This window comes from Prionailurus viverrinus, chromosome C2 (assembly GCF_022837055.1).
Source record: "Prionailurus viverrinus isolate Anna chromosome C2, UM_Priviv_1.0, whole genome shotgun sequence".
Classification (NCBI taxonomy): domain Eukaryota; kingdom Metazoa; phylum Chordata; class Mammalia; order Carnivora; family Felidae; genus Prionailurus; species Prionailurus viverrinus.
This window is the reverse complement of record NC_062569.1, coordinates 6,384,563-6,407,892: the sequence shown is the minus strand read 5'-3', so window position 1 is coordinate 6,407,892 and position 23,330 is coordinate 6,384,563. Positions and strand designations below refer to the sequence as shown.

General features: G+C 52.1%; 2 protein-coding genes across 10 annotated transcripts in view; one reads left to right on the top strand and one right to left on the bottom strand.

Annotated features, from left to right (window-relative positions):
- Positions 1 to 679: 679 nt before the first annotated feature.
- On the top strand, positions 680 to 12,798 carry LOC125175110 (deleted in lung and esophageal cancer protein 1-like). The gene is made up of 4 exons (XM_047875414.1): positions 680 to 850; positions 6,935 to 7,306; positions 8,070 to 8,198; positions 12,763 to 12,798. Exons 1-4 carry the CDS (start codon positions 680 to 682, stop codon positions 12,796 to 12,798), a joined length of 708 nt encoding a protein of 235 aa, XP_047731370.1.
- Positions 12,799 to 13,025: 227 nt separating this feature from the next.
- SLC22A14 (solute carrier family 22 member 14) overlaps positions 13,026 to 23,330 on the bottom strand; it is a 30,232-nt gene continuing 19,927 nt past the window's right edge. For 7 of the 9 annotated variants that reach the window (XM_047876569.1, XM_047876565.1, XM_047876564.1 and 4 more), the window contains 7 exons: positions 22,762 to 22,930; positions 19,131 to 19,251; positions 18,752 to 18,849; positions 18,077 to 18,291; positions 15,782 to 15,890; positions 14,978 to 15,181; positions 13,026 to 13,399 (listed from right to left, as the gene is read on the bottom strand). In XM_047876569.1, the coding sequence (XP_047732525.1) occupies positions 13,231 to 13,399; positions 14,978 to 15,181; positions 15,782 to 15,890; positions 18,077 to 18,291; positions 18,752 to 18,849; positions 19,131 to 19,251; positions 22,762 to 22,930 (1,085 nt within the window). In that variant the 3' untranslated portion in view covers positions 13,026 to 13,230. Of the gene's footprint in view, positions 13,400 to 14,977; positions 15,182 to 15,485; positions 15,528 to 15,600; positions 15,639 to 15,781; positions 15,891 to 18,076; positions 18,292 to 18,751; positions 18,850 to 19,130; positions 19,252 to 22,761; positions 22,931 to 23,330 lie in introns of those variants that run through there. The other 2 variants (XM_047876572.1, XM_047876571.1) reach the window with 2 other exon arrangements.

Genomic DNA, 23,330 nt, shown 5'->3' with positions numbered 1-23,330 from the left:
CCAGAATCTAGAAGAGGCAAGGAAGGATTCCTCCCTAGATCCTCTGGAGGGAGTGGGGCCCTGCCCAAGTTTCAGTCTCAGACTTCTAGCCTGCGAAACTATGAAAGATAAGTTTTTGGGGCACCTGGGCGCCTCAGTCGGTTGAGCGTCTGACTTTGCCTTAGGTCATGATGTCACGGTTCCTGGGTTCGAGCCCCGCGTTGGAATCTGTGCTGACAGCTCAGAGCCTGGAACCTGCTCTGGATCCTGTGTCTCCCTGTCTCTCTGCCCCTCCCCCGCTTGCACGCTGCCTCTCTCTCAAAAATAAATAAACATTAACAAAAATTAAAAGAAAAAGATAAGTTTGCATTTCAGCCACCCATTTTGTGGTACTTTTTTTTTCTTTTTTTTTTTTTAGCAGCTCTAGGAAACTAATAGAGCCCATAATTCAGGAGGTTAGAAAAGAAAAGAAAGAAAAGAAAAGAAAAGAAAAAAGAAAAGAAAGAAAACGTGAGCCGGTAGGAAAGCAGACAGCAGACAAAAAAGGCGAAAACAATAAGAAAACGGTACAAACACAAAACTGGTAAATAATTCAAGAGCTAGTCTTTGACTCCAGAGAAAAAGATGAACCTCTTCAGAAACATAAAACGAAAACAAAAGCAAATCTTCGTAAAGAGCTAAACCCACAACGTGGAGCCACATGCCCGTTGTCAACACTCAGGCCTCGTCACCAGGTCGGTCAGGCATCCAGGACCCAGATCTCCGGGCGCTGCCAAAGCCCGGGGCAGGGACACTCCCTGAGGATGCCCCACAAGGGGCCCTGGATCCAGTGCCCTGTGAAGATTTGTCCTTCACCTTCTCATCTAAATGGGTGAGGAAGGTGACAGCAGAGCCACTGTCCCTTCCTTGGAGGAGAGCCAGTGGCATAGGACAGCAGGAGACCACTGAAAGACCGGAACGGGGGAACAGTGTGGCCGGGGTGCACTTCTTTTGGAACTGGGGATTGACTTTGAAACACGAAGCTGAAATTGTAAAAATATATTGATTTTACTATGCTGACAATATACAACCATATGTATGTGCTCATTCATTCATTCATTCATTTTTTAAATGTTTTACTTATTTTCGAGAGAGAGAGAGAGAGACAAAGCGTGAGTGGTGGAGGGGCAGAGAGAGAGAAGGAGACGCAGAATCCGAAGCAGGCTCCAGGCTCCGAGCTGTCAGCGCAGAGCCCCGTGCCGGGTTTGAACTCGCGAACCGCGAGACCGTGACCTGAGCTGAAGTCAGACGCTGAACTGACTGAGCCACCCAGGCACCCCTAATGTGCTAATTCTTATAATAGAGTGTGAATCAAATGTCAGTTTGCTGGCATAACCTTTCCGACAAACTGTAGACTGGAAAACACTTTACATTTGTTTTAAGTCTATTTTTTTATTTTGAGAGCGACTGAGGGTGGGGGAGGGGCAGGGAGAGGGAGAGACAGAATCCCAAGCAGGCTCCGCCGTGTCAGCACAGAGCCTGATGCAGGGCTTGATCTCACAACCAGGAGATCATGACCTGAGCCGAAATCAAGAGTCTGATGCTTAAGTGACAGAGCCACCCAGGTGCCCCAGCACTTTACATTTGAAGGGTCTCACACACTTAAAAAGAGGGTTTGCTTGGCAAAAAATATTCGTGTTTTCCCAAGGAATGCTTAGTTTATATCACTACAATTTTAAAACGTTTTCCATGGTGACCTTTGAAAATCCATGAAACTAGATAGAATGATATAACGAACCCCCATGGATCCATCACGCAGCCCCCAAATCATTCACCTATGGCCCGTCCTGCCCAACCACACCCTCACCCATCGTTTCCCCCACTTTATTATTATTTTGAAGCAATCCCAGATGTGATAGCATTCCATCAGTATGTAGTTATTTAACAATTGGGGGGGTGAGGTTGGCGCCTGGGTGGCTCAGTCGGTTAAGTGTCCAACTTCAGCTCAGGTCATGATCTCACAGGTCATGAGTTCAAGCCCCACGTCGGGCTCTGTGTTTACAGCTCAGAGCCTGGGTCCTGCTTGGGATTCTGGTCTCCCTCTCTCTCTGTTCCTCCCCTGCTCACACTCTGTCTCTCTCTCTCTCAAAAATAAACAAAGAATTTAAATTGTTTTTTAATTTTTTCAGTTTACTTATTTAGTTTGAGAGAGACAGAGAGAGCACCAGCAGGAAGAGAGGCAGAGAGAGAGAATCCCAAGCAGGCTCTACAAGGTCAGCGCAGAACCCAACACGGGGCTCAAACCCACACAACTGTGAGATCATGATCTGAGCTGCAATCAAGAGTCAGATGCTTAACCGACTGAGCCACCCAGGTGCCCCTCTGGTTGTTTTTTTAAAAGTTTTTTTTAGGGGCGGAGCCTGCTTGGGATTGTCTCTTTCCCTCTCTCTCTCTTTGCCCCTCCCCCCCAAATAAATTTAAAAACTTAAAAAAAACCCACAATCCCATTTTCAAACCTAAAAGAAAATTTAAAATAATTTCTTAGTATTATCAGTGTTGAAATTTCCAACTGTCTTGTGAATGCCATATTTGTTTGCATCCGGACCCCAAAATACCCGCACTTTGTGATCACCCGCTTTGCCTTTTAAGTCTCCCTCCATCTGTAGATTCTCCTTCCATCTTTTTTTTCTTGTAAATGGCTTATTGCAGGAGACACGTTGTTTATTCCACAGGGTTTCTTACAATGTGGATTTTGCTGAATGTGCCCTTGGGGTGTCATTTAACATGTTCCCCTGTTCGCTGTCTTTCCTGTAAGTTGATAATTTTACACCTAGAGGCTTGATCACAAGGAGGCGGCAACAAGAATGGAAGAACAGTACCCAGTGATATTTTGGGGAGACGAGACCACGGGTCTTGGAGACTGAAGTGGAAACACGAAGGCAAAGAAGATGCTAAAGTGAGCTCCATTCACCCCCTCTCTCAGTGTCAGAACTAAGGGTGTTCTGTGCTTTGGAGATGCTCCATCAAAGATCTTTCCTTTCCTTTCAAAAACTTTATGTGATTTTGAGCCTTTTAACATTTCTTAGTGAATTTTTGTAACCCTTCCCGAAGGTCATCATCTTTGTGAAATTTGAAGTGTGAAGCCCTCTTCTCATACTCCATCCTGTTCCAGAAGTTCCCTAATAAGGGCACTGTGTGGTGTGGTCCTCTGGTGACCGGCCAGCTCCTCCGTCTGGGTATCCCTCTGCGCCTGGACTTGGAAAGGAGGCTGGCTCCTTGGCTAACATGCTCCCGAGAACTTCACAGGCAGCACATGGGTGTGGACTGAAAACCTGCGTGGAGACCAGCTAGTTGTATCTTTCATTTCATTCATTCCTAGAGTTTTAAACTTTTCCTGCGTGGACTCTTCTACTGTGTGCAAGTGTAATGATAATATTTTAACATCCTTGTTCCCTTACTTGTCTCCCTGCACTGCCTTGGACAGCTAGTACTTGCAGAATAGAAGTAGCGAGGGGCACCTGGGTGGCACAGTCGGTTAAGCGTCCGACTTCAGCCAGGTCACGATCTCGCGGTCCGTGAGTTCGAGCCCCGCGTCAGGCTCTGGGCTGATGGCTCAGAGCCTGGAGCCTGTTTACGATTCTGTGTCTCCCTCTCTCTCTGACCCTCCCCAGTTCATGCTCTGTCTCTCTCTGTCCCAAAAATAAATAAACGTTGAAAAAAGAAAATTAAAAAAAAAAAAAAAAAAAAGAATAGAAGTAGCGAGAGGGCAGACGTGCCTGCACCTGACCTCCGAGAAAATACAACATTTTAACACCAAGGAGACTTTCTGCTGCCTAGTTTTATACAGAGACTGTACTATTTAGGGTCCTCCAGAGAAAGAGAACCAATAGGGTGTATAGAGATATAGACAAGAGGAGGTTTCCTATAGTATTTGGCTTCTGTAGTTGTAGAACCCAGGAAGCCCCACCATCAGCCACCTACAACCTGGAGAACCAGGAAAGCCGATGGTGTAACCCAGTCAAGTGTGAAGGCTGGCGGGTTGAGGAGCTATAATGTGAATCCTGATGTGGGTCTGAAGGCCAGAGAACCCAGACTGCCAATGTCACAGGGCTGGAGAAGGTGGATGGATGTCTCAGGTCAAGTGGAGAGAGTGAATTTGCCTTCCCTCTGCCTTTTCGTTCTATTCCAGCTCTCACGGGATTGGATGGTGCCCCCCCTCCCCTCTGCTTTGCTAGTTCACTGGCTGATCTCGTCCGGAAACACCTTCACAGACACACCCAGAAATGATGTTTTCACCAGCTCTCTGGGCGTCCCTTGGCACAGTCACGTTGACACACAAAATGAACCCTCGTGGATGCCCTTTATTACGGAAATTCTCTCACATTCTTGAGTTTATGCTAACAGGTTTTTTTTTTTATTTAATGTATGTTAAATTTGTAAATGATGGTTTCAAATTCTGTGAATGTGGTCAAATATATTAATCTATTTTATAAGGTTAAGCCAATCTCGAATTTCAGGAATACATTCAACCTGGTCAAAGTGTATTGTCATTTTATTGCGTTTTGCTGGACTTGCTTTGTAATTGCTTAAAGTTTTTACATCTATGTTCGTGAATGAGATTGAGTCCTAAACTGTGTCTATGTTTTAATCAAGACTTTGCAACGCTCATAAGTTGGCTCAGAACTATTTTCTTTTTCACTATCTTCTGGAAAATTTTGTGTAAGTTTGGATTATAAAATTCCTTGAATAGTGGAACTTACCCTTTTGTCCTCTTTCTTTAAAAAAAATTTTTTTTAATGTTTCTCCTCTTTGGGAATAGCCTTACTCTCTTATAAGCATCATGCATACATATTTAAAATTTTTCTAACATTACAGAAAGATACAGAGGCACCTGCCTGGCTCAGTCAATAGAGCATGCAATTCTTGATATCTGGATCATGAATTCAAGCCCCACGTTGGGTGTGGAGCCTATTAAAAAAAAAAAAAAAATATATATATATATATATATCAAAAAAAGTGCCAAAAATTTTTCTCAAATTAAAAAAATTTTTTAAATATTTTCATAAAACCTTCTATCCAGTGGAAATCACTCAACATTTTGAGCGTATTATCTCCGTATTAATCATCTCTGTATAAATAAATGTCTAAATTTTATATAACTGGATGTGGTTCTACAGTAAACTGCTTACTTCCCACAACATTATTCCACTGACATATTTTATGTCAGGAAATAAAGAGCTTTATCATAAGTTATATTGATTACTTAGTCTGAACAGTAGTGTCTCTAATGATGACTAAAGTCTATTTTTAAAAATTGTGTTTTTGAGGGGTACCTGGGTGGCTCAGTAGGTTAAGTGTCCAACTTCAGCTCAGGTCACGATGTCACAATTCACGGGTTCGAGGCCCACATCGGGCTCTGTGCTGACAGCTCGGAGCCTGGAGCCTGTTTCGGATTCTGTGTCTCCCTCTCTCTCTGTGCCTTCCCCGCTCATGCTCTGTCTCTGTCTCTCTCAAAAATAAACATTAAAAAAAATTAAAATAGAATCATACAACATATGGCTTTTTAGGACGGATTTATTTCACTTAGGACATTGTTTTCAAAATGCGTCCATGTTGTAGCAGGGATAAGTTTCTTTCTTTCTTTTTCTTTCTTTCTTTTTTTTTTTTTTAGCCAAAAATATTCTCTCACATGTACATACCACATTTTATTTATCCACTCATCTGCTGATGGACATTTGAGTTGTTTCCACTTTCAGGCTCTTAATAATGCTGCTGTGGACATTCCCATACAGGTTTTGTGTGGGTAGATGCCTTCATTTCTTTTGAGCATCCACCCAGGAGGGGATTGCCAAACCATCCAATATATCCCAACATTGGTCCTTGTTTGCCTTTTTCAGGGGGCTCTTTCCCTTTAATTCTCAATATTTTTGTTTGTACCTTTTCTCTTTTTAAGAATTCTTTTTTTTTTTTTTTAATTTTTTTTTTTTTCAACGTTTATTTATTTTGGGGACAGAGAGAGACAGAGCATGAACGGGGGAGGGGCAGAGAGAGAGGGAGACACAGAATCGGAAACAGGCTCCAGGCTCCGAGCCGTCAGCCCAGAGCCCGACGCGGGGCTCGAACTCCCGGACCGCGAGATCGTGACCTGGCTGAAGTCGGACGCTTCACCGACTGCGCCACCCAGGCGCCCCTCTTTTTAAGAATTCTTATTGACAGAGGTTTGTCCATTTGTGTCTGTAATGAATCTTCTCAAATAACAAACTTTCAGCCTTCTTTATTTTCTGTATTACATCTTTGTTTTCTACTTCGTTGACCTCTGCCCTTATCTTTATCATTTCGTTCTTTATATATTTGATGGGCATATTGAACTAGCCTATTTCTAACTTCTTATGTTGAAAGACCTAGCTCATTAATTTTCAGCCTTTCCTGTTTCTTCAAAAGTGTTAAGGCTCTTAGCCACGAGCGGCTAATGGCTACTGTATTGGGTGGCACAGCTACATAACGCTGCCCAGAAGCTTCTACCAAACCGGCCTAGTTGAAAGGGTCTAGGAGGCACAGCCTTCAATCTCTCAAAGTCTTCATAAAGGGCCTTACAGTGGTTGCATTTTTTATTTGCTCTAGACCCTGTGGCCAAGGATTCTGTATTTTAACAGGTGCATTAGGTAAATTTGTGGAGCTAGGCCCACTGACCTGTGTGGAAGCCACGCATCCAAGCCCCATCCCGTTGAGCTAAGTTATACGTCGGCCTCCTGACTCATGTCAGCCCACACTCAGCCCACCTCCCCACAGCAGCCAGAGTGACCTCTGAAGAAGGCAAAGCTGATTCCGACATCCCCTGCTTACAAGCCGTCAGAGGCTCCTCTGTGTCCTCGGGATAAGGACACAGGCAGTGCTGGGCCAACAGGCCCGCCCACAGCCCTGCTCACGCCAAGGGGTAAAGGGAGGTTTGCTGGCCGTGTCCCCTCGGGGGCCTCAGCTCCTCGTACTAACGGGTGCGGGGCGCAGGGCAGGGTGCAGCGTCCGTGGGCCAAACACCCCAGACACGGGCGCCGGGTGGAGGGAGGCACCCTGCCGGCCCCATCCGGGCCACGGGGGCCGTGGGAGGAAGGAGGACCGATCGCCAGGTGGGGAAGCTGCCGCCCGCCTTCGGCAGCGCGAGGCGACGGCCTTGCTCACGTCTGCTCAGGTGAACGTGTCCTTCTCGCTGTCCCTGGAGCTGCTCTCCTATCAGAAGCTCCCGGCGGACCAGATGCTGCCCGGGGTGGACGTTCGGCGGCATGCCAACGGAGAGAAGGAGATGGTGTTCGCTCAGAACCTGCTCCTGGAGTACGCCGACCAGCCCGCTCAGGTGAGTCCCGGGCCTGCCCCGCGCGCGCCGAGGGGGGCAGCGGGCCAGACTGTCCTGGTGGGTCGGAGGAGGTGGGACCCCCACGCGGCCCTCAGAAACGGGAGCGGCCCCGGCCCTTGCCCTGAGGGCCCGGCGTGCCCTGGAGGACGCCTTTCCCCGAGGACACACCCCGAGAAATACAGGTCTTCCTTCCTTCCCCATCTCAGCTCAGAACCAGGGGCCGTGCCGTGGGGTGGGACACGGGGCTCCCGGCTGCAAGACGCAGGTGAGGACCGAGAAGGGATAGCCTGAGGGGCGGGTTCGAGAAAGGCCAGGAGGAAGAATCAGTCTAGCCAGGCGGGCCCTCCAGCCAGAGCCCAGGGGTGGGGAAGGTGAGCGCGGCAGCGCCTCGCCTGAGGGTGACGTGGGGGGACTGGCCAGGAAGAGGGGAGATGGCCCAGAGCCCAGGAGGGGCAAAGGGCTGGGCCTCGGGGCCCCCAGGGGATGGAGGAAGACGGGGAGGGCGGCCTGACCGGGGAGCAGGACGCACCGAGCTTGATGGGGGCAGGGGGAGTGGGGTAGTGGGGAGAGCAGATGGCGCCTTCCGGGCCCTTGACCTGCACACACGCCCGCCGGCCTGGGTTTTCGATGCCAGGCCCGCCCCCTGCACAGCTGCGGTGCTGCCTGAGAGCTCCTAGAAGCTTCCGCACCTGTACCCCTGGCTCTGAGCCCGGCAGGAGTGGACGAGGGCCCCCGCGTTACAGGCTCTGCTCTGTCCCCCTAGGTGGTGCCCCTGAAGGCCACCGTGGCCGTGCCCGAGCTGCAGCTCTCCACCAGCTGGGTGGACTTCGGGACCTGCTTTGTGAACCAGGCACGGGTCCGGGAGGTCTACCTCATGAACCTGAGTGGCTGGGTTGTGCCTATGGGTCATGGAACTGAGACCCGAGTTGGTCTCCACACTGAGCGTGGAGCCTGCTTAAGATTCTCTCTTTCCCTCTGTCCTTCTCCCCTGCTTGCACGCTCTCTCTCTAAAGTAAAAACAAATAAAATAAAATAAAGTTTCTAAAATTGGAGTAAACATAATTTAAGGCAAAATAGAACTGATGGCAAACAGTATCAGTAGTTATGAGGGATGCTATTTAAAGATAAGGAAAACAACTCACAGAGAATATGGGACAATCTATTCTAGTTTCACTTCTCTATTGTGTTTTTAAACTTCAGTCGCTATATTGTTCATTTCTAGGATTTATAGTGTCTTCGGAGTTATGTTGCTTCCTCTCTTTGACCGTTTAAACAAATGCATAACCCTTTTCCGAGAGCCCTACCACCGCTGGATGGCACATTGATGGTAAATCCTTCGCTCTATTGTTCCTGCCTCACACCGGCATCTTTCCTCCTGTACTCAAGAATTACTACTTAAAAATTTATCTTGGGTGAGATTCATCTTCCCTGGAAAGCCCTAGGAGTCTTGGGCTGTCGGTGGCAACATCTGTGTGAAATGATTTTGTGTCTGCTTCTGCCGGGACCTCACAAGGTCCACATCTTTTTGCGTTCATTCCTGGGCTGGGGGCTGGTATCCGTGGGGCCAGGTGTTCCCCCGAGGCCAGCACCCGAGCCCCCTTCTGAGCTGCTTCCATCTCGCCATCAGCTTGTGCGCACTCTGTATGCAGAGAGCAGCAGCCCTGTGGGGTTGGGGTTGGAGGCGAGCAGTGTAAGCAGCTGGGTCCCACGTGTAGGTCAATGCCTGGGCAGTGGTAGAAATGCCCGAGCACCTGGGGGAGCCTAGGTGGCTCAGTCGGTTAAGCATCTGACTTTGATCTTAGCTCAGGTCTAGATTTTAGGGTTGTGAGTTCAAGCCCCGCACTGGGCTCCGCTTGAAGAAAAAAGAGGGGCACCTGGGTGGCTCAGTCAGTTAGGTTTCCAACTTCGGCTCAGGTCATGATCTCATGGTTTGTGAGTTCGAGCCCTGCATTGAGCTCTCGGCCGTTAGCGCAGAGCCTGCTTTGGATCCTCTGTCTCCTTCTCTCTCTGCCCCTCCCCCACTGTCACGCATACTCTCTCTTTCTCTCGAGAATAAATAAACATTTTTGTAAAAAAAGAAAAAAGTGGGACACCTGGGTGGCTCAGTTGGTTAAGCAACGGGCTTCAGCTCGGGTCATGATCTTGCAGTTCGTGAGTTCGAGCCCCACATCGGGCCCTGTGCTGACAGCACAGAGCCTGGAGCCTGTTTCAGATTCTGTGTCCCCCACTCTCTCTGCTTCTCCCCTGCTCGTACCCTTTCTCTCTCTCTCTCAAAAATAAATAAACATTAAAAAAATTTTTTTAAGGTAAATAAAAAAGACTTTCTCTCTCTCTCAAAAAGAAAGGAAGAAAGGAAGAAAGAAAGAAAGAAGAAAGAAAGGCCCAAGTGGCTGAAAGACACTGGTGACAGAGTTCCACATAAGCTAGTGACCATGACCCAGGCAGCAAGAACCCCACGATTTACAGGCATCCCAAGCTTACAGGTCATTCCTACAGGGAGACCCTGGCTGATGTGTCTGCTGTTGATTATATCATAAAGACACCAGACTTGTAGGGTCATACGATGGGCAGCTTCATGCAATGTTGGCATTTAATTTTCTTTATTTCATGAAGCAACCTGTGTGATAAGAATGATGTGGGAGACCAAAAAGAAGAAGGTTCTAGTCTAGTGCTGTCTAGTAGAGATGTAACGTGAGCCACAAATGCAAGTCATGTGTGTAGTTTTAAGTTTTGTGCTATATTAAATAAATATAAATTTTCTGTTATGTTAAAAATAGTTTTTTAAAAAGGTGCAATGACTTTAATATTTCATTAACTCAATATCCAATATCTTATCATCTTTACACACAACCAATATAAAAAATACTGATGAGATATTTTATGTTTTCTTTTGTATAAATGTTTGAAATTGGTGGTTTTTTACACAGCACATCTTTTTGCTGTTGTTGTTATTTATTTTTATTTTTGTAAATTTTATTATTTTATTTTTTTAAATTTACATCCAAATTAGTTAGCATATGGTGAAACAATGATTTCAGGAGTAGATTCTTTAATGTCCCTTCCCCATGTAGCCCATCCCTCTTCCTGTAACCCTCAGTTTGTTCTTCATATTTATGAGTCTCTTTTTGTCCCCCTCCCTGTTTTTATATTATTTTTGCTTCCCTTCCCTTATGTTCATCTGTTTTGTCTCTTAAAGTCTTCATATGAGTGAAGTCATAGGATTTTTGTCTTTCTCTGACTGACTCATTTCACTTAGCATAATACCCTCCAGTTCCATCCACATTGTTGGCAAGATTTCATTCTTTTCGATTGCCGAGTAATACTCCATTGTGTATATATACCACATCTTTATCCATTCATCCATCGATGGACATTTGGGGCCTTTCCATACTTTGGCTGTTGTGGATAGTGCTGCTATAAACACGGGGGTGCACGTGTCCCTTCGAAACAGCACCCCTGGATCCCGTGGACAAATGCCTAGTAGTGCAATTGCTGGGTCCTAGGGGAGTTCTATTTTTAGCTTTTTGAGGACCCTCCATCCTGTTTTCCAGAGCAGCTGCACCAGCTTGCATTCCCACACACAGCACACCTTAATTCCGACTATCGCCACATCTGGCTAGGGCCTATTGTGTGAGACAGCATGGATGTAGTCTGTTAAGATATATAATGTCAAACTCTGAGTAATATTAGCCATTGATTAGATAAGCAAACTAGATAGGTTTATCTAGGACTGACTGACAAAGTCTTGTCCACCTAAAGAAAATCTAAGTCATGTAAGGGTGCACGAGGCCTTGCCCATAGCCACGTCTGAGGTTACCAGCTCCATCGCGCCAGCGCTGCCTGTCTGTTTTCTGTCCTGACCCATTTCCTCTTCCGGTTTTCTGAGGCACTGGCTGAATCCTTCCAGCAAAGTAATTTGAGGTGAGGTGTTTAAAGGTGGCTAACGTGTTGGTCATCACAACCCACAGACAGGCCTCCCCCAGAAAGAGCAGGGGAGGCCTTTAAAAATCCTGTCGGGGCACCTGGGTGGCTCAGTTGGTTGCCTGTCTCTTGGTCTCCGCTCAGGTCATAGGCTTACGGTTCGTGAGTTTGCGCCCCATGTCGGGCTCCGAGGCGGGGAGCCTGCTCGGGATTCTGTGTCTTCCTCCCTCTACCCCTCCCCATATCACGCACATCATCTCTCTCTCTCTCTCTCAAAATAAATAAACATTAAAAAAAAATAAAAATAGGGGCGCCTGGGTGGCTCAGTTGGTTAAGCGTCTGACTTCGGCTCAGGTCATGATCTCACGGTTCATGAGTTCGAGCCCTGCATTGGGCTCTGGGCTGCCAGCTCAGACCCTGGAGCCTGCTTCGGATTCTGTGTCTCCCTCTCTCCCTCCCCCCTCGTGCTCTGTCTCTCTGTCTCTCAAAAACAAAGAAACATTGGAAATATATAAATAAATAAAATAAATAGTAAAAAATATAAAAAATAAAACATCCTGTCATCCTGTAAGCAGATAACTTGTGAGACCCCTTTCTCTGGGACCTGCAAACGCTACTCGGGAGGCAATCTTGGGAAATTTGGCAAAGAACAGGGGGACCAGAAAATGACACTGAAAAGAGGTGTGGGCACCAGCTTCTTGCTGTGCCCAAGCTTGGGAACACACACCTGGAGCAGGGTGTTTGGACCAGGCTCTGTGCACTGCGCTCCAACCCTCTCTGGGAGACCTGGCCTCCCTGCCTTTGCTCCGCGAGGTTGGACATTCTTTTCTGTCCTTCTCTCCGAAGCTCCAGGGAATTAGCTCCTCCCCGCAAGCTGGTGATCTTCCTTTTTTTCTTTTTTTAAAACTTTTTTTAACATTTGTTTATTTTGAGAGAAAGAGAGTGCGTGTGCATGCAGGAGAGACGCAGAGAGAGGGAGACCTAGAACCCCAAGCAGGCTCTGTGCTGACAGCTGTCAGCACAGAGCCCGATGCGGGATTCGAACCTATGAACCGTGAGATCGTGACCTGAGCCGAAACGGAGTCCGACGTCTCGTAGACTGAGTCACCCAGCCGTCCCTAGCTGATGATCTTCCAATTAAGGGGGCAGAGAAAGAGAAGAGCCAGGCCCTGCCCTCCCAGGGAGAAAGCATGTGCGGCCCATGGCCTGACCCAAAGGTTTCTGAGTCTGGCTAACGGATGAGGAGCTCTGGGCCTTCTCCAGTCTAGAGAAGCTCTCACACTGGCTGGGAAGGGCAGACTCCCCCTCAGGGTAGTTGGGACTGTAAGCTGGATGTGGGGGCTTATCCTCAGGGAGGCGGAGGTCAGAGGTCAGCCAGGCTGGAGTCATCAGGGAAGGAATACCCCAGGATGTGGTTTGGGTAGTCCCCGGGACCGTGCTTATCTGTGAGTGTCAGGGGGAAAACTGAGCGAGAAAGCGCCATGCAAATGGGAAAAGAAGTCATTATTCCCTGACACGTGCACACCTCCTTTCAGGCAGAGCTGAAATCTATCTCAGCCTGCCCCAGCTAGCAGACGCCTGGGCTAGAGGACGCGGGTGGCATGGGTGCACGGTCCTGGCCTTACCCACTCCCAGCCCTCTTAGACACAGCCCCTCGAGCCCCCCATCCAGAGAGCTCCTCACTCTCCCCAAGGGCTAGCTAAGGACATGAAGGACACTGAGAAGCCTGTCTGACCCAGCTTCCTCTGGGCCTGGGGCTCTGGGCTCTCCAGACACAGCCAACTGTGACCAAGCCACCTCAAGTCCAACCACGGCACATTTATTGCCATGAATCACACCCTAGCTCACCCAGGAGGGACCATTTTCGGGGCTCGAGGGCTGGCCTTGGAGCAGGACTGCCCTGCCCCCCGAGCTGGACTGGGCCCCTGGAGTTCGTGGCCGGGAGTCCACGGCCCCATACCCAGCCACTCGGCTCCGGTCGAGATCGTCCGGGGGCCTGGACCTCAGTCATTCCGTGGGTCTGTGTCCCGTGCTCTGCCCGGCACAGGTGTGTGGGAGAGAACGTTGGAGTCCAGTTTCAGCATCGTGGAATCGAGAACCGTGTTCCTCACCACGTCTCCAGTCCCACCTTCGGGTGCCACTTCCTTGGCGAGCAGTTCCTCAGCCATGTTCCTGAAGAAGCCATTGAAGAACAAGTCACGAGTTGCATCTTTAGGGGCTAAGAAAAGCAGTAGTAACTAGAGGCAGCAGTGGCCACGCCTGGCTCTGCGATCCCGAGAGGTGGGGCCTTCCCACACCTGCAAGTCCCCGGCCAACCTTTGTCATGCGCCCTCAGGGACCCTCACCTCCAGGACCAGGCCTGTTCCATCTCCCAACCCTGCCCAGACCCTTCACACTCCTGCATCTTTGGGGCTCATCTCTAGCATTTACTGTGCACCTGCCACGGGCCAGACTCTGCACCAAGTGCCTTATGTGGACTCTGTCTTACCAAGAGCCCTATGAGAGAGAAAGGCTGGGCCTCATGTCTTTCTTCACCTCTCTGTGCCTCAGTTTCCTCCTCTGTAAAATGGGGCACAGCGAGAGGACCTATCTTGCATGCGGCTGTTGTTAGGGACCAAGTATGAAAAGGCACGTGTGGAACAGGACTTGACGCATGGTAAACGTTCAATAAAGGTTAGCTGTTTTTATTACTCTGGTATCATTCCATTTTGCAAATGAAAAAGCTGAGTCTCAGAGGTATTAGGTAACTCCCCTGGGCACATGCTAGGAAGCGGGAGCAGAGACAGAAATCCAGGCCCTCTGGCTCCAGAGGCTGTTTCTTAGTTCCTCTTGCTGCTTCGCATTTCCCCCTCTCTACAAGGGGACAAACTCCTATTCATCCTTCAAAGCCCTACTCAAATGTCACTTCTTCTGTGACGCCTGCCTCAACCCCCCAAGCTGAAGGTCCTCCCTCCTGGGCCGTCTATAGGTCCCGTGCATCCCTCCCTCAGAGCCCATTAAGTGAAGACTTTCTCCCCATAAAATATTGCTTGAGGCTGGGGACCTCTTACCTCTGACAACGCCTAGCACAGATGGTGCCAATAAAAGTTTGAGGAGGGAGGGAGACGGGGAAGAGGGCAGAGGATGGCCAGAGACAGCCACCCTGTGATATGAGCACAGGGCACTGGAGGACATCAGCCAGCCTCTGTCCCTCACTGGTGCTCAGGTCCCCTCAGGTCCAGGGAGAGAGCGATGGGTGTATCGGCCCAAACCCCAGGAGACATGGTCCTGCTAGTCATGAGACCAGACGAGACCAGAGGCCAGAAGTGCCCCTGGAGCAATCAGGAAGGAGCCCAATTCCCAAACGGGGCCCTGGGCTGCTGCAGCCTTGAAGTCAGAGTCACGAATCAAGACTGGGTCCTCCTTGAGAACCTGAGAGTTCAGACCGGAAATCAGAGGTACTCAGAGAGCTGGTGGCCAGCCAGTCCCTCTGCCATGGGAGGGAGGGGGCCCAGGGCATCTCCACGGACAGCACCCAGTCCGGACAGGCAGCCAGAGGGGAAGGGAAGACCTGGCCCGGGGTTGGTCAGGAGAGCCAAGAGGGTGGGAGCTGGCAGAGGCCAGGCTGCACGGAGGGCGTCGCGGCAGCATCCGGGAGAGCTGGGCAGACTTCTGTAGACACAGAGTGGCCCTTGTGTCACAGGCCCATCTGGCAAACAGGCGGGGATAGACGGTGCCAAGGGCCAGAGCCCAGGGGCCACACACACCTACCTTGTCTGTAGGGGGTAGTGCTCCAGGACATCAGGGAGAGGCTGGTCTTGCGTTTCTGGCAACATGGAGCAGAAGAACAAGGCCAGGATGGCTGAGACGCAGCAGAGGAGGATGGGGAGGAGGGTGAGTCTCTGGCTGATGATCATCAGGGACGAGATGGCTCCAGCTGCCCAGGCCAGGGACACCAGCCCCAGACCTGTCGCCCTGGAAGGGGAGGTGAGAGCCCGTCTGGGAGGCCTCCTGGGCCCAGAGGCTGGCTGGAGGTGGGGCGGAAACAGCAGCTCCCCAAAACCTCACACTCTCCAGTCTCCAGCCCGTCCCGACTCCCCGGACACCCTTGCACAGCATTGGGCTCCCCGCTGATTCAGGGCAAGCGGTAATTTCTTCTGGGCCTACTTCTTGGAGCAGGAGACCCACCCGGCAGCGTGCGGGCCCGCGGGGAGAAGCCAGGGTGGTGGCGTTGGGTGGGGGCGCAGGACGCTGCCACCCTCACCATGGCTCCACGCGGCGGGGTGGAGCCTCAGGGCAGGGCTGTCACATCTCGGGCCAGCTGTGCAGGGCGGAGGCTGCAGTCAGACTGCCCGCTGCTGCCATTCGCTGTCTGGCCTCCGCCTGATGCTGTGGTCTGAGATCGGGCTAATGATGGAGTCTGGGGGATTTTCTGGAGGGTCAACGGGGTGACCCAGGGAAACCACTCATCACGTGCCTGTCACCGGGTGCACGGCCGTTCTCACGGAGGTCTCAGTCTCCATCCCGCGTGCCCTTACCATGCCTCCCAGGGGCCCTGCCCGCCAGGCCACCTACCTGAGGACCGTGGGCAGGAGCTCAGCGGTGTAGACGAAGAACACGGTGACCGAGGCCGCCAGGCTGAACTCTCCAAGCGCGACCATCAAGACCATTATGGATTTCAGCTCTATGGCCAGACAATGGGGCCACCTGAGTCTGGGGCCGTCTGCCCCTGGGGACGAGGGCTGGGGGCCGCCCATCTGCTCTCCCTCCATCCCTCTTCAAGGCATCTGAACAGTCCTCCCCCACCACCTGGTGGTCGGCTGGTCAGCAGACTCAGGCCAGGCCAGGCCAGGCCAGTATATCTGCGGTGAGATTGCTCCTCCCCTCTGCCTCTCGGTCCCCACACCTCTGCCTCCCGGCTCACTCCCTGCTTCCGCATCCTCACCTGAGGCCGCTTCCCCCACTACTCCACCTGCTCAGGGCCCTCCCGCCTCCCCGGCCATCCTCTGCAAGGTAGACCAAGCAGGGAGGGGTGCACAGGGGCCGGGAAGGGTTCGGGCCCTGGAGCCCCAACTCTTAAGACATTCCAGGATTCCCGACTCTGGGCAGCCAGATGTGCGCGTTGAGGAACGAAGAGAAGATCCCAGAAAGGCCCTTCCTCAGCCTTGGGGAGGTCCGGGGGCAGGAGGGAGCTGGAAGCTTCCAGCTCTCCCTCTACCAGCTTCTGCTGGGCCCTGCCCGCACCCCGCTCCCCACTCTGGCCCCAGCTTTGCCTGGCTTTGGGATGAAACCAGAGATACGGTTCATCGATTGGGGATTCCTAGTTTCCCTCACACATGTGAGCGTCTTAAACGTTTCTGTTTGACTCAGTGTAGGCCCACTTTTTACAAAAACCACCAAGCCACAGGAATTTAAGAATGCCTTGGTTTCCCCATTTTGTTTTAGCCAGTCAACGCTGCCAGCATCCGAAAGAGGAAGGGTCTCAGGCAAGATGTGCACAACGCTGACCCCCAGAGAGCAGGAGGGCTCCCCCTGGAGGCGGGTCTGGGACAAGCTCCCCCACCCTGACCCCTGCAGCTGAGGGGGCTCTTGCGGTTAGCAATTCTGATGGAGTGAACCCTGACATCTTAACACCCACATCCCCAGCCCTGCCACTCTCCAGCCCTGTGACCTGGGGCATATTCATCGTCTAAGGGCTCTCTGAATTTTTTTTTTAAATAATTTATTGTCAAACTGGCTTCCATACAACACCCAACACTCATCCCAACAGGTGCCCTCCTCAATACCCATCATCCACCCTCCCCTCCCTCCCACCCCCCGTCAACCCTCAGTTTGTCCTCAGTATTTAAGAGTCTCTTGTGGTTTCCCTCCTTCCCTCTCTGTAACTTTTTACCCCCTTCCCCTCCCCCACAATCTTCTTCTAAGTTTCCCAGGATCCACAGATGAGTGAAAACATATGGTATCTGTCTTTCTCTGCCTGACTTATTTCACTTAGCATAACACTCTCCAGTTCCATCCACGTTGCTACAAATGGCTGGATTTCATTCTTTCTCATTGCCAAGTAGTATTCCATTGTGTATATAAACCACAACTTCTTTACCCATTCATCAGTTGGTGGACATTTAGGCTCTTTCCATCATTTGGCTATTGTTGAAAGTGCTGCTATAAACATTGGGGTACAAGTGCCCCCATGCCTCGGCACTCCTGTATCCCTTGGGTAAATTCCTAGCGGTGCTGTTGCTGGGTCATAGGGTAGATCTATTTTTAATTTTTTGAGGAGCCTCCGCACTGTTTTCCAGAGGCTCTTTGAAATTTTGAAAATACTGCCACCCCTGCCCCCCGCCTCCATTTCCTTGTCTGGTTCTGAGCTGAAGGGTACTGCGCCTTCCTGGGAAGGAGAGGCCTCCATGCAAGAATGTTCCAGAGAGTTTAGCCCACTGTTACATGCAGTTTTCAGTGGGCAGGTCGTTTTTTTCCTGGTGGAGTCACAGATAAAAGGCGTTTCCCAATCAGAAGCTGCAGATGAGAGGCAGGGCCGGGGGTACCAGGTGAAGGCCTGTTTGTGTGCCTCCGTTCATATGCAACCATCAGATCTGACCGGAAGAAGGCCACCTACTCTCCCACACAAGGATGGGTCCTGGGACAGCACTCCCTCCTCTCCCAGGTTTCTGAGAGCTTCCAGCACCCGGTCTCAGAGTTCTCCTTCGGGGGAGGCAGTGCTCCAGTGACTGGCACCAGCTCAGGAGGGTAGGTGAGCTGTGGGAGCAGGAGGCTGGCTCCCCGGGGTGTCTTGTTGGCCGGGCAGGGCAGGAGGAAGGGGTCTGAGGAAGCAGGAAGGCTGGGGGCTGCCGAGGGGAGGGTGAGCCGTACCTGGGGGGAGGATAAGGATAAGCAGGCACATCAGGGTGCCTTGGAAGAGGCTCACAACCAGGCTCCACTTCCTCCCGATCTGCTCGAGGAGAAAGATGCAGCACAGCCGGGCGGGCACCTCCATGATGCCAGGAATCACTTGTCTGAAGTGGATGTTCATGGCAAAATCCTTCAACTTGAAGCACAGCGTAAAATAGCTGTAACTGACAGTAAACCTGAAATGAAGCCAGGAGAGAGACATTCAGAGAGAGGGGGGGGGATACAGACAGGCCAGGAATAAAGACAGAGGCAGAGGAGCGCCCGCGTGGCTCGGTCGGTTAAGTGTCTGGCGTGTTTGCGGCTCGGGTCACGACCTCACAGTTCGTGAGACCAAGCCCCGAGTAGGGCTCTGCGCTGACAGCGTGGAGCCTGCTTGGGATTCTCTACCCCCACCCCCTCCCTGCCCCTCCCCTGCTTGAGAGCTCTCTGTCTCACAAATAGGTCAGTGAACTTAACAACAACAAAGACAGAGGCAGGGTCGAGCCGGGTGGGACGGGCTGGGAGACAGAAACAGAGCACAGAGCTCTGGACCTGTAGGCCAGCTTCCCGCCTGCAGCCCGCTTATGCCCCCTTCCCTCTCCAGAGCCCCCGACATGCCCTGCTTGCAGTCCCTGCCAGCCGGTCCCAACTACTCACCACACACAGCCCATCACCAGGGTCACCTTTCGGAGGTGCCTATTGTTATAGAAGTCCAGGACAGACGCCTTAGTCACCTTCTTTCTGGGCAGCTGGAGCTACAGGACAAGCAGGGCCACCAGGGGCAAGGCCGAGACCCCGGCTTGCTCCCCACCCCCACAGGACTTCAAGGCCCTCCTGCCCCCCACTCCCGTCCCCCACAGTCCCAGCTTGGCCTCCGGCCTTCCACTGGCAGGGTTCGATTTCGCTGTCTCCATTCTCCTCAAACAGTGGACCGGGGACACCCTGTGGGCAGAGGTCCCACCTGAAAGGATGAGGAAGGAAAAGGCCCTTCCTGCAGCCCCTGTCCTGGCCCCACTCCGGGCCCGAGGCCTCTTACCTTGTCCAGCAGACTTAGGGGAATGGTCTTCTTGTTCACGCCAGCCGCGTAGCACAGCATCTGCTTCGCTTCCTCCAACTTCCCGTTCATCAACAGCCACCGTGGGGACTCCGGCAGGATCCTGCACGTACCACCCGCTCTTACCCATCCTTGCGAGATGCCCCGAGACCTCCAACATGAGGCGACGTGGGTGTCGGAGGACTTGAAAGAGACCATCAACCTCGGGCGCCCCTGCCCCTTTCTGGAAGTCAGCCCTTCCCCTGCCCCGGCCACACACGGCCCCCCTACTGCCCAGTGTCACCCCAGACACAGGCTGCCTCTGCCCTCCAGCGTCTTCCCCCTCGCCTACCTCTACAAACTCCCTACCTTCCGATCTCAGGCGTCAGCCCCGCCTGCCCAGGCACACTGAGGGCACTGTCCCCCACGCCCACAGCCTCTATTAGAGCCCCGCTCTCCTGGGTGGCATTTCCCTGCTCCCTCTCTGTCTCCTAACAGCTTGCAGAATATGGAGGGCAGGACCCCAGGGCCCAGCCCCTGCTTGAGTGAGTAGAGGTCCTCCCTGTCCCACCTCCTCCCTCGCCACATTGCCCACTGCCTTTGACCTCTGCATAACTCTGGTCCCTCAGTTCTTCCCGATCCTCCCGGGCTGTCAGAATCTCCACGGACGAACATTTATTAGGTGCCCTGGATTGTGCCTGATGCCCTTACATATATATATGTCATCTGGTTTAATCCCTGCCCAGCCCTGGACCTAGTTTGATTATCCCGTTTTTATTCCCAGCCTCGAGGGGTAAGGACTCGCCCAAGGTCACAGAGGCAGAGTTAGTATGGATGTCAGTGCCCTGATTGGGCATTCTTTACAAACTGTGCCATCACTCCCTGCAGATTCTCGCGTCACCCTCCTCTCGAGGCCCTAGCCTGAATTCCACGGCCAGCAGTGTATACATGTGCCCATGACACTGGAGGCAGCTGCATTCTTATTAAATTTTTTTAATGTCTATTCATTTCTGAGAGAGAGAGAGAGAGCACAAGCGGGAGAGGAGCAGAGACAGAGAGAGGGAGAGGGAGACACAGAACCCGAAGCGGGCTCCAGGCTCTGAGCTGTCAGCCCAGAACCCGACGCGGGGCTCGAACTCACAAACTGTGAGATGGTGACCTGAGCCGAAGCCGAAAGCTTAACCGACGGAGCCACCCAGGAGCCCCAAGGCAGCTGCATTCTCTCTGCCTGCCCCTGCTCCTGCCCTCCCCTGGGGCCAGCCAGCAGTGCCCCTGACATCCTTCTCCACTATAAGGCTGAGGAACTCTCCTAAAGAAAGTCACCCAACTGGGACTTCTTCAGAAAGATGGGAGATTGACCACATGCCCACTCTAAACAACAGGAATGAAAAAGGATAGCAATAGAGAGAGTGGGAGAGAAGACCGGTGGAAGAAAGACGTAAGAAATACACATAGCTCAGAAGCTGAGGGGCTGGAAACGTCCGGTTCCTGGTGGTAAGACTCTCTTCCCGTCCCCAGGCTGCTGTCATCCCTTCAAACCTGGCGAAGGAGCCTGCTTTTGCGAAAGGGAGTCAGTCTGCCCTCCCACTCCTTGCCTGGAGCTTACTGATTCAGAAAAGCGGGAGCTGTCCTGTCCTCCGGACAGTCATTTCCAGGAGAGCTAATTCGTGTCCCCTCAAGTCGGAGGGCCTACACGAAACCAGAGATGGGGGAGCTCCCCCTCAGGAAGGAAGTCGGTGGGAGCCATCCACGATGGCAGGGCGGGGGCTGGGGGTGGTGAGAGTCTTTTTGACGAAGTGGACCCTGCTGTCTTGAAGTCACCCCACGTGCTAGGGTGAGGGGACCCCTGCAGAGAGAGCCCGGGGAGTGACCTGCCAGGGACAGGGTGCGGAGAGATCACGAAGACAGTGCCTAGAGCATGAGAAGACGCGCGTGAGCCCCTGAGGCACCTGCATTTGAACATCTGCCCTACAGAGGACAATGACCATGAATACAGCCCCTGTTGTGCACTTATCTCTTTCCTCGCATGGCCCCTCTCCTGCCTAGGATCTAGAAGATCACCGAGCTGCCTAGGATCTAGAAGATCACCGAGCGGGTAGACGGAGGAGAAAGGGCAAAGGTCAGAATACTAGCCTGAGCCGGCTAGCCACCGGGGAGAAGCTGCGAACTAGACGTGAGATCAGGTTTTAAACTGGCCTGGACTGGATTTTTTTCATGCCCGAAAGTGCGTCTGAATGATCAAAATGAGACTTTTTTTCTTAGAACTAAGACTGACCGTAAAGAGACGGAACCTGCCCAAGATAATGTCACGAGTCAGCGAAGGAACAGCTGACAGGGCGGGTCTGAAGAAAAATGGACCCCATTCAATGAGCCATCTGTTCACATGTAGAACTAGGGAGGCAGCTACCAGAAGAAAGAGCTGAGAGTCCAGCGTCATGGCATCTGGGGAAGGAACTGGGGGGCTGAGGGGAGCTGAAATTGCCGACTTCCTCTTCCCCACAGGCTTTTTGGTTGTTACGTAGTCGTTAACCACACGCATCCATCGCAGTAGTGACATTTCGAAGAAATGTTTCAAGGTCAAGCCGTGAAGCACCATTTCCTAGTTACATGACAGAGTCACGCCATCTGGCATCAGCTGGGTCCCCACGGACACTTGGGCATCCCGGTGACTGCCAAAGACGGTCTCCAGCACCTGCCGAATTTGGAAGGTCTCCAAGCCACCTACCCGGCCTCACTCTTAACTGGTAACTGCTCTCACCATCCATGTTGGGTATGGCGCAGTGGGTAAAACGCAGAGGCTCCGGGGCCACACAGGCGGAGTCAAATCCCAAACCGCCACTTGGTAGCTATGTGGCCTAGGGCAAGTTACTTCCATTCTCTGAAGCCTCGGTTCTCCCCTCCCCGCCCCCCACCCCCCACGTCTTCAGCGCCCAAGAGACTCACACCCATCTTTCAGGGTCGTAAAGATTAAATGTGATGATTCCAAGGTGAGACCTGATCCTTCCTTCACAGTGAACTGCCTGGCCCTTAACCAGGTGATTTCAGTCTCTTCCTCTTCTATCTGCCTTCTCTTCCCTCCCTCCCCAATCACTTGTCCCTTCCTAGCTTCAGGCCCTCGGGTTCCTGTCTGTGACGCCCCACAAGTCAGCACATCACATACCCTCCCTGACTCTGTCTTTGCTGTCCAACCACGTTATCACTTTGCCCCTGCCCACCGCAGCCCAGCGCTGTGGAAGAGTCACCTCGTGGAAGGCTCCATTTTTCAGCCTCTCTTCAGTCCCTCAACCCCCTGCCACTTCACTGAGGCTACTCCAGGCCACCAAGGCCAGTAGACTCTTCCCCAGCATCACCTTTCTTGCCTTCAGCCTTGACCATGCTCTTGTCCTGAGCTCCTGCCTCTCAACACTTTGCCTTCTGATTTCTCTGCTTCTCTGACATCTCTTTGAGGGTCTCCTCTGATGGGGGTTAAGGCTAGGGTTCCAGGCGCTCAGCCCTGGGCTCTTTCTCATTATATCCACATCCCATCCACTTTCTTCAAGGGAAAATCCCACCCACTCCACCCCTTCAAGGACCCCCCGAAACCCTCAACTTCCAGCCCGTCAGACCCGTCACTGCGCATGCCCTGTTTGCTCACCAGATATAGAAGATGAGGGGGAACACAGGTGCGCCACCCACCAGAAACAGCAGCCGCCAGTGGGGAAGGCTGTTGGCAAGCCCTGTCAGGAACATGACTCCCACAGAGAAAAAGCAGTGTTCCAGGATGATGGCATGGGACCGGTGCTCAGCCACTAGCCACTCAGTGGCTGTGCGGAGGCCAAGAGGACAAAATCGTGGTCAGCTCAGTGTCCCCAGGGCTACCCCTGTACCCAGACTTCTGAGATGCCCCAGCCCTGCTCTGGACAGTTCAGCCTGGGTGAACGTTCTTCTGCCCTAGGTGGACGTACCAAATAGCCTCCGGTCCTTTCTCAGCCTGACTGCTCCCTCTGAACACATCCTGCCCGACCCCATGTGTCTCTCTCAGAGATGGCCCATTTCTGGGTACAAGTCCTCACACGTGGTCTGACACACAGTGAGGCGAGGAATCTGTGTCCTTGTGTTTGTTTTTAGTGCCTCGGGGCTTTGGCCACCCCGGCCTCGGGCCCTGGGGAGAATCTAGCTCCTTCTGATCCGCTCCAGTGAGAGGAGGTCTCTGGCCGGGAACCC